The 10,625-nt window shown below is 43.7% G+C and overlaps 1 protein-coding gene across 3 annotated transcripts; it reads right to left on the reverse strand.

Annotated features, from left to right (window-relative positions):
- Positions 1-609: 609 nt before the first annotated feature.
- LOC309859159 (uncharacterized protein) lies at positions 610-8,687 on the reverse strand. 3 transcript variants are annotated; one of them, XR_014308565.1, is made up of 4 exons: positions 8,213-8,687; positions 7,829-7,956; positions 4,958-5,168; positions 610-4,202 (listed from the first exon to the last, which is right to left on the reverse strand). XR_014308565.1 is itself a non-coding variant. In XM_082719653.1 (4 exons), the coding sequence occupies exons 1-4, from the start codon at positions 8,386-8,388 to the stop codon at positions 4,181-4,183; spliced, it is 453 nt and encodes a 150-aa protein (XP_082575779.1). In that variant the 5' UTR covers positions 8,389-8,687; the 3' UTR covers positions 610-4,180. The 3 variants fall into 3 exon arrangements, 2 of the variants coding, with proteins under 2 accessions (XP_082575779.1, XP_082575778.1); XM_082719653.1 differs by having other exon boundaries at positions 7,829-7,872; XM_082719652.1 differs by having other exon boundaries at positions 610-4,205; positions 7,829-7,872.
- Between the last annotated feature and the right edge of the window lie 1,938 nt (positions 8,688-10,625).

Below are 10,625 nucleotides of genomic sequence, written 5' to 3' on the forward strand. Positions count from 1 at the left end.
GCGGCTTAAAATAATAGAAATCTATTCTTCCACAGTTTTGAGGGCTAGATGGTCAGAAGTCAAGATCTTCATAGGGACAGACTCTCTTAAAAGTCTCTGAGGGACGTTCTTCTGTAGTTTCTGGTAGCTTCAGGCATTCCTTGGCTTGTGGTGGCATAACTCCAAGCTCCACTTCTTTTGTGACATTGCAGTTCCCCCCTGTGTCTCTGTTGCCACTTAGTTGTCTTCTTCTAAGGACACCAGTCATGTTAGAGGAAAGGTCTACCTTCTCTAGTTGCTTCTAGTTGCTTCTTTGTATGAACCATACTTTCCTATTTCATTGTATGTGTTGTATTTTCTTGCTGTTGTTACTGAAAACTGGACATTTTAAATAGTATGATGTGTCGACTCTGAAAATAAGATTATCTTCTCCTTTACATATGCAATGACACTATTTCCAAATAAAGTTCCATCCTGAGATAATGAGGGTTAGGACTCCAGCATACCTTTTTTGGAGAGAACAAGTCCTATCACAATACATATTTTCTCATTCAATCTCCACACCAATCCAAAGAAGCAGGTATTAATATCATTCCCATTTTATAGAAGAAGAGATCAAGGCTCTGAGAGTTCACACAACTTGTCCAAGGTCACATAGTGATTAAGCCAATTTATGTTCTATTGCTTCTTGGCTCATAGAGGTTGAGGGCAGAGTAGAGGCATTGTGAAAAAAAATGTGGATTTCTTTTATTTTGAAATGACTCACAAATATCCAAAACATTTAGACTAATGCCCCTTATGACCATAAATGCAAAATCCTTAATAAAATATAAGCAAATCAAATCCACACATAGATAAATAAGATAATTCATCATGACCAAGTGAAATTGAATATATTTATGATAACTGATTTAAGTCTTTGCCTAGTGAGTCCAGTATCTGGGTTTTCTCAAGGACAGTTTCTTTATATTTTTTTTCTTTGTATGAGCCACACTTTCCTATTTCATTGTATGTGTTGTATTTTTTTTGCTGTTGTTACTGAAAACTGGACATTTTAAATAGTATGATATGTCAACTCTGAAAATAAGATTATCTTCTCCAGGCTTTGTTATTATTGCAGTATTTGCTAGCTTAGTTACTTTCTTGGACTATTTCTATAAAATCTGTATTCTTTGTCATGTGTGGCTACTAAAGTTTTTATTCATTCGGCTTAGTGGCTGAACAAGAGATTTCCATAAAACTCTTTGAACTAATAATCATCCAGCCTTTTTAAGGGCTGTGTGTGCGTGCACATGTCTGTGTGTGTGTGTGCATGTGTGTGTGTGTGTGTATGTGTGTGTAGAGTTATGTTTTCAGTGCTCTGTCAGGCAATTTACAATGCTAACTTATACTTAACTCCTTGCTCATGAAGAGACTTAGCATAACCAGAGGTGAGAGGGTGGGCCATTCTCAGGGCCTTCTTGTGCATACACATAGTCCTGAAAATGCACATGGGCTTCTAGATTCCCAGGAATAAGCTGGAGCTTTTCAAAGATGCCTATGGATATCTCATTACCCAGCTTTTCTTTTTAATATTTTTGGTCTGCTCCTTTTTAGCTCCAGCTGTTAATATACCTCTGGGCAGCTGTGATATTAAACAATTGCCAATGATTGTATTTGACAAATACTCTGTGGGTGGGGCTTCTCACAAAGAGCAAACTCTGATTAGATCAAATAAAGACGTCCTTAAAAGTGAGCTTTTTTTCAGGAACTGCCAGACCGATCCCATGCTGACAATTTCTAGGAATGGGACTTCCTGGAAGCTCCAAACTCATTTTGCTTTCTTCAGTAGCTGTTAAGCTGCTGTTTTTCACAGCTACTGTAGCTGTGAGGCGGTTGGCTCTCCATGCTACTGAAGAGCTGGGGAAAGGGTCATGGGCAGGAGTCCAGTGAAAGTGCCACAAGGCTCACTGTCCTTTCTGAGATCCAGCCATCTTTCTTGAATAAATGCTGCTTGATTGCTGCAAGCCACTGGTGATTTTTCAGAGTTAAGAAACAGTTAATTTTGACAGTTTTCGTGAGTGTTTCATTGCTTTTAGAGGAATGGGTTTGAGAGTTCCTTAATCAACCATTTCAGAACAATCAATTGCATATCTGTTTTCTATAGTTACATAACAGATTACCACAGATTTAGAGGCTAAACCCACACCCATTTATTATGTCATATTTTTTTGTAAGTCAGAAATCCTGGCACAGAGTAACTTTTCTGTTGAGAGTCTTACAAGGCTTGGACTAAGCTCTCTTTTGGAGCCACACTCTTCTCTCACCCTCATTTAGGTTGTTGGGAGAATTTAAATTTTTATTGTAGGATCGACATCCCCACTTTTACACTGGCAGGCAGTCTATCTCATCATCTCAAGGTCATCCCTAGGTCCTAACCGTGCCCTGGAAACTTACTTTCTTCAAAGCCAGAAGGAAAAGTTTCTCTCCAGTCTGTAAAGGTAGATACTGAAGTTATGTAGTCTAATCATGGGAGGGACTAGCCTATCACATTTACAGGACATACTCACACTCAGGGAGAAGAGATTATATAAGGTATATATACTGGAGGTAGGATTGTTGGGAGCTGTCTTAGAGTTTTGCCTACCATAGGTTTAATTGTAGGTTTTCATATAACACTTTCATATAAATTAACCTAATATAATTGAGATAAATGAGGAAGGTGTTCCAAAACTCATTTCAGAGATGTGAACTAAAAGTCTGAGAGAGATTATATAGCTTTCTCATAAGGACACAGGAAATGATTAAGATTAAGTCCTCTGATTCTGGTAGAGCGCCTGCCCTCTGTCCTACCACACACCTGTCTGCCAAGTTAAAGGTCAATCCTTTCCAGGCTTTGTTGTTACCTGGCTATGAAGATGTTAGTACCTGAGGCCTCTTTAAGGGATTCTGTCTCTGGAACAGTCTCCCCAGGGCTCCTGCGTCTCTTGCATGTGTATCTGGGGAGAATACCTGAGCATGGAAAATAGTATTAACCAGGAGTTTTGATAAAATGGAGTTTTCAGGGGGTGAATTGCAATTTAAATAGCTGAAAAATTCCATTTACTTCCAGCAATGTATTCTGAATGCTCCCTCTGGCCCAGCTCAAAAGGAGCAGACTGTCATCTTCCACAGAAAGTAATGGGATTTTTATTTTTGTCTTAGAAGTGCCTTGAAATCAGCAGTCTCAAGGCTGGCAATGGGCCTTCTGTGAAGACATCATCAGAAAGAATAGCAGAAGGTTCTGAAGTCGTCAGCCATGGACCAAACTCATTCTCACTTCAATTGAATGGTTTTGCAAGTGGTAGAGGAAATTGACCATTGCAGACCAGCTTTCCCACCTCCCTACTTAATCTCCTTTTCCAGCGTGCCCAACCAGCTAAAAGGCAGCAGGTTTTCTTTAGTTCCAATTCAAACCTTTTGATTATTCTGTGTCTTTCTATTGTAATGCAAACAGCTATGTGTGGCCCTAACCAGTTAATCCTTCAAATGACTGAGGGACAAGAGAGCTGGGATGGCGGTTCCCTTTCCAGATTCCCTTTACTTGGTCCCCACACAAGTTCCCCAGCTACTGTGAGAGAATAGTTCTCCCCTTCTCGCCACAAAGGCTATCCCCACTGCCTCAAAGTGGCAATGACTCACATAACAGGTGTATTTAGTGCTCCAGAACTCCATACATGATCGCCCTGAAAGTAGATCCTGCCAAGACCACATCCTTGCTTAGCCTCCTCCCCTGCCCATCCCGCTTCCTGCACTCCCTCTCTCTTGAGGGCCCTCTCCAGTCCTTGTATCTGCCTTTACCCAAATCACTGACTCAGGTACTGCTTTGATGTCAAATAGGCTGATAAGACAGATAGAATGAAGTTCTGCTGTACCCTTCCTCTAAGTTCAAAATAATGTCATATCCAGGAATTAAAGGCCTTGGTATAAAGAAATATTGGATAGTCCACTTGTCCTCACTAATATGGAGGTCATTTACCTCCCAACCTCAGTTTTCTAGAATAAAGCCACAGATATAAAAAGGCATTTGAGTAATCAATCTTGATATGGTAAAATAAAAGGCGATCTGTACCTTTGTTGTTAAAAAGAAAGTGCAGTTTCGGTGCCTGACAGTTACCTAGCCTACACAAGGCTGGGTAAGCCTTGACCTCTCCAGTTCTGTTCCCTGTCGGGAAGGCAGGGCTCAGCCCACATACTTCTCAGTGCTGCTGGAAAGACAAATAGAACAATGCATTAGATGAGTTAGTGTATATCAGGGCTTCCAAAAAACAGAGGTTCTATCATTAAGATCTCTGTGTGACAGGAAATATGCTATTTTAGTCTGGGTAGAGGCCAATTTCTGTTTCAAAGCTGAGGCTGAGAGCAGATCCTTTTTCTTACAAACAAAAACAAAAACTCACCAGCTCCAAGCAAAACAAAAATGAACTTTGATATTTCTCACCACACTGAGTCCCATTTGGAGAGGAAGGGGACGGATCGCTAAGCTGGGGGAAAACACGAGGTCCAGCTGTGCAGGTGTGGAGAGGTGGGCACGGGTGGTAAGACAGGGCAGGCACCGCCCTGGGCTCCTGCAAGTCTGCTGAGCCCAAGGAGTTGGGTCAGCCTCACTTAAACATGGCGGGGGGATGGCCAGTGCGGGAGGTGGCGTATATCAGCATTGGTTGTATCTAGGGAGCAAGAGCTCTGTGGATATATGTCTTACTCTCTGTAATTTTATGTAAATTTGAAATATTTAAAAATAAAATGGAAAAGTAAAGGTAACAATGGACTAAATGAAAAGGATGAAACCCCCACTTTGAAATGAACTAAATACGTCATGATTTACACTACCCTTAACTCAAATTGATGCATACCCACCATACGATTGTGTAAGTCAATTTATATACATACATGTATATATCTCTATGTATTTTTCAAATAACACATATAATCACACATGGTTTTAAAGGAATCTTCTTACTGGACATCTGCCCTAGGTCTGTAAATGAGCAAATGCTTGAATCCTATGCCTCCTTCGCAGATGCCTGCTTCTCCTAGATTCCGGGATAGCCCTGTGGCCTGTGTTCTCTGAGAGGTGCAAGGAAAGCTGTTACCTTGTAGTTTGTCCAGCTGTTTTGGTTGTTGTTGTGATGGCAAGAGCCATGTTCTTTCCAGTTCTCTACATCTCCAAGCTGAAACCAGAAGTCTCTGCATTAAAATTGTGAATCTAAAAATGTGCCCTGGTTTAGAAAGTATTCCTCGTTTAGAACCATTAATGTTGTTTAATTTCCTTTTCTTGGTTTAGTGTAGTTGAACATGTGTTCTGCTCATCAGTCACCCCTAGCCCCTCCCTACCCCAGAGCCAGTGTGTTCCTAGATCTACTCTCAGGAGTCTTGGGGAGGAAGGTGCTGGGGGTGCCGGACAGGAAGGAAGCTGTGGTAGGGTGACCTCAGGAGGTAGGAGAATTGAGATAGATGGTCCCTCATTCCAGTTACCAGCTCTTTCTTTAGGGTTTGCTCCTCTCTGGGGCTTAAATCTCCTCTCAACATTCCCCTTAATTCCTCCATGACCTGTCCTCCCCAGGGTAACTCATTTTTACTAGTCCTTCCATCAGGGTCCAGGAAGAAGACATCTCTGGGTTAGTGACATTCAAGGACAGTTTAATCAGAAGACTACAGAGGTCATCTGTGGGTATAAGGAAACCCTGAGGGAAGAAGCAGTACCAGGGCTGATAAGAACAAGGTTCCTTTACCTCCTGCCAGGTCCCAGGGAAAGAGGGACAAAGTGGTATATGGGAACAGAAACAGAGAGGGCCTGGCCAGTATGGAGAAAGCTGCCTGACTTAAGCAAGACCCAGGCAGGAAGGAGACCCCCTGCTCCAGGTGTGACTCTGAGAATAAACAACCCACCTCACGCTCCTCCCTCCCTTTGTAACTTGCCAAAGCCTATGAGGAACCAAATGGCAAGGGAGCCCGATGACGGATTCATCCAGGTCAGCCTCCGGGGCACCGAGAAGGCTGGAGAGTGGATCTGGGCAGGTCAATGGAACATGTCTGGCACAAAAACCATGGGGACCGCATTTCACTCAGTGTTCATACAGCAATCCAAGAATCCTCGAATTGAGCCCCCAAAGCTGTATAATGACAATTATTTTGCTCCGATAATTCAGTCACTACTTCGAGTCACCCTGTAAGGAGTTTATTACTTCCCCACAAACCAAGGCAGAGAATGATTAATTATTTCCTCCAAGTCACATAGCTAGATAGACTGGTGAGAATAAGTTCATAAGACTCCTTGCTTATCCCACCTACGCTCTACAGATTCATTCTCCTCTCTCCTGGGACACGCCCTCAGAGCCAGACTCTTCTCCCTCAGCCCTCAGAGGAGGCTTTCTGAACTGGTTCCATGCCTTCCCTTCCTCTCCCGAAACGGACTGTGTCACTGGTCGTGGCATTAAGACATTGACTGAGTCCAGGAACCGACAGGCAGGACCAGGCCAGGGGCAAGGCCTGCAGCAGAGCAGGGCATGTAGCAGACAGACAGAGCCAGGGAACTGGCAGAAAGGGACACACAGAGCAGATGCAGACTTTCACCTGTAGCCTGGAGGTAAGCCCCAGAGGATAAGAGAAGGAATGCAAATGTTGTAAATGAGGTTGGCGCAGCTCCTTAAGAAATGGGTAAAAGATGACGAAAGAGGACAGTGACATCTCTTTAGTCCAATCAGAGCACCCAGTGTTTGCACAGTTTTAGTGGCTAAGGCAAATTCTCAGATATTTCAGTAGACCATAGTTGACTAGACCGTGGGCCTCCTGAGGTTGGTGCTCCTCATTTTGGTGTCCCTACAACCTACTCCAACCCAGCCTAGAGCCCAGCACATCGTAGCCAATATCTGCAAATGCATTTGCTAGATGAGTGATTGGAAACAGAGTAAATAATGGAACCCTGAGGTATCTGGGAGCCAATAACATGAGGAACATAATTCAGGTGCTGTTGATTTTTCAGTGAAGTGGGAGTCCTTGCGAAGGCCGTCTAGTCTTTGGGAGTCTCAGGGTGCTGCTATATGAAATGACAACTCAAAATTCCTACATTTGCAGGGTTGCTGGGAAGTTGTACACACGCACACACTCAAGCACTCACACACGCACACACTCACACCTCAAACCACTCTTGCATCTAGCAAGGTCACCGTGATAATGAGGGGCAGCTTCCCCTGGGGTTCCTCTGTTGCTCTGCTACCTTCATTATTTGAACAAATTTGTTTCTAGACAGTTCCATCCATCTAAACAACAAACAGGTCTTAAGCTTCCCGCTTGAGAAAAAAGCAGAAGAGAAAGCTGTGCAGATAGCAAGGTGACCTCTGTTATCAAATCAACACAATAGTACAGGGTCCTCACCCTGCTTATAGCTGTTACGAAGGGAGGTGTAAGAGCCATCCCTCCTCATCCTCCCTGAGGTAAAAGCTCTCACGGCAGGGACTTGCTGAGCCTTCCCATGCCAGGGCGACACTGGGGCACGACATGGGTGCTCTGGGGGTTCTTCTCTGGGTTAGTTGTGATTGTTTTCCTTCTTTACCTTTTTTTTTTTTTCCCAGTCCACCTTTCTCAGTCTATAAAAGTTAGACTCTTTTTGCCTTCATGATTCTCACAAAATTCCAGACCTTTATTCTCGTTCCCATACCTCTGCCCCCTCATTCCACCAAAGGCATTATGTTTAGTGGTAAAATGAGTTCAGATGGCATTTAACATAAAAGATGGCAGACTGACTCCCCCTGGCGCTCTGCCTCCACTCCCTCCCAGACACCCGCCTGTGGGCTGACAAGGAGGGCGCAGGCAGGGGCTCTCCCTAACTTACAATCACCGCCTTTGTAACATGTGCTCATCAGTCTCCTCTGCAGCCTGGGTGGTAGAGAAGGAGACAGGATGCTGGAATCAGGGGCCATAAAACATAAAGTACCTAGCAGCTTCCCATCAAGAAGTTAGCTAAACATTAAAAAAAAAAAAAAAAAAAAAAAAAGTTTTCATAAAATTCATCAGCTGAGAAAGGTACTTGGTCCATGAGCATTATGATGACCCATATAACATGAATCACAGATATGAATCCAAGCTGGACTTTGAGCAAATTTACCTGAAATGTGCAGCATTTGTAAGCATTGCTTTCTGCTGCAGGAAAATTGCAGCAGGAGGACTCAGTTGAGGACATCCCATACCACCCTTCAGTAGCATTCACCCAACTGACCTTGTGCCCTCTCCTCCTGCACTCCTTGGAAGAGGAATCACTTTGGATTCATTGATCGTCTGGTTCTTACTGATCCTTGGAGGGCGCCTGACAAGGAGGTTCTCCTTTACTTCCACGAGGATGGGAATCGGAGCCTGGAGTTCACTGATCTGCAAAGGCCTATAAAGAGTGTTCATGAACCTTCTGATAATTCTGCAAATTTTGTCTCAATGTTTTCTGTGGCCTTCTTTTTCTGAGAAGAATTTCCAGATGTTTCAGGAGAGGCCTATGGCTACGCATGCCCTCCAAAACTTAAGGACCTCTAACCTGGAGGGTTAGCTGAAACATCTGTAAATTTTACACAATATATTTTAGGCAAAAATCAGTTGGGGGTGGGGGACTCTCTTTCTCCTTGGCTTATAGGAGTCTCACTCTTTACCCAGAGGTTATTGAAAGACCTGTGTACAGAGACACTGAGCACAGCAAGGAGTAGTGGTAGTCGAAGCTGTGTCATGTCCAAGACTCTGGTACAGCTGGCTTTCTGGGTCTATGTAGTCTCCCCAATACTAACTGTAAAGTGGTTAAAGAAGAATACTTCCCCTCCATCCTTAGCCACACAGATCAGCCAGGAAGGGGACGTGCTGATTACACAGAAGCTTCGATAGCTTTTGGATAGTCACACAAATGTGCTCTCACAAGCACATCCACACTCAACATTCTCTGAGTGTGCAAAACCTGGGAGTGAATCTTCTCCTCCTTCCCCTCCTCCTCCTCCCCCTCCTCCTCCTCCTTCTTCTTCTTCTTGTAGGGAAAGAGAGGGAGTGTGGGAGGGCCAGAGGAAAAGAAGAGAGAGACTCTCAAGAAGTCTCCATGCCCAGTGCAGAGCCTAATCTGGGGCTCAATATCATGACCCTGAGATCACAAGCTGAGCCGAAATCACAAGGCAGATGATTAACAGACTGAGCCGCCCAGGATCCTCAGGGAGTGAGTCTCCTTAAAGTCCCAAGGTCAGTGTCCTACATGTGAATTTTGATAAGTTTCTGAATGCCCCAGCCTCATTTTGTCATCCATTCAATCCAGGTGAGTTTGCTTACCTAACCTGCCTTTAAAAGATTTAATAGTTAAATGCTAGCATTAGTGAATCACTAAAGGGAGGTGGGATGGGGGAAGAAGCCTAAAAGAACATGGAAACCAAGGCATTCTAGTCTTACTGGAAAGAATGTGATTGTTCTGCAAGGGCAACCATGACCAAAAAGCAGGGCAGACTATTTCCAGGGAGAAGAAACTAACAGGTAAGGTGGAATTTGTGGAAAATGGGTTTGGAAAACAGAGTCCGAGTGTACTGTGTGCAGCTCTAAGACCTCGAAGACTATTCTGTAGGTCTGCTATGCAAGAGAACCAATCGGTGGTGTGGATTTGGACCAGATGCCAGTTCAGTGGTTGTGGTGAAAGACCATGTGGACCTTTTTGTATTTTGCTTTTAGCCTTCTGGATACCAACCTGGCTACTCAGTAGCCCTGAAAACAGATCCCTGGACCGAAGATCATGGAGAACAACCACTCTTCTGCATTAACACTGTTGGAATGTGACTACTTCGTGTGTTATTAACTTGCACATGTAACATATACATTGAAATCTTTAAAAATACTACTGCTATTCACAAGGATGTAGTATGCTGGGTTATTTCTGTCATTTTCCCCCAATACTCTGCAAAATAAACCTAATGGCTTTGTTGGAAATCGGTTGGACCTGGTGGATACTATCAGGAAATAGCTTTACTTCTTTCTCTATCACCTTCAAACTAATTTGCTTCTTCCCTCCCCTGATGGCATATCAGGGATGGTCTATAGCTTCTTGGTCACTTGCAAGTATTAAAATGTCCAGTCCAATTTAAATCAAAATTTAATCTCATATCCAGTTTAGAGCTTCTTTCCCTCTGCCCAGCTCAGGCATGTCTAGATGCTCAGACACCAGTGAAGGGAAGGGGTTCTTCAACAAGTTTTGCTCCACTTCTTACCTGACTCACACAATAGCTGATGGATTTTCCAAGGTTAGGGTAGGGAGAAGGATGAGAGAGACCTGGTGGCAGAGCTGGTGGCAGATGCTGTTCATGACATTCTCTTAACTGTCGAAGACCCTACAAATGATAGGATACAGATGTTGGCTCATCAACATGGTATCTGTCATCAGGGACACTGGCTTCGCAAGGCACTAGTCTAACCTCTTGTGACTTATCTCAGTTTCTGCACCTCCTGGTACCCCAGTCTGCTTGAGCACATAAGTGAAGCTGTCTGCCTTTCATGGGATTCACCTGGCCCCAGTAAAATGCACACATACTTGCTTTGTATTTTGAGATGTTTTGATGGGACCTATCCTCTGTCTTTTCCAGGCAAGTGCTAGGTTTTAGGCTCTTAGCAACTAATGATGGCAGAAC

Source organism: Mustela nivalis (assembly GCF_964662115.1).
Source record: "Mustela nivalis genome assembly, chromosome: 2".
Classification (NCBI taxonomy): Eukaryota; Metazoa; Chordata; class Mammalia; order Carnivora; family Mustelidae; genus Mustela; species Mustela nivalis.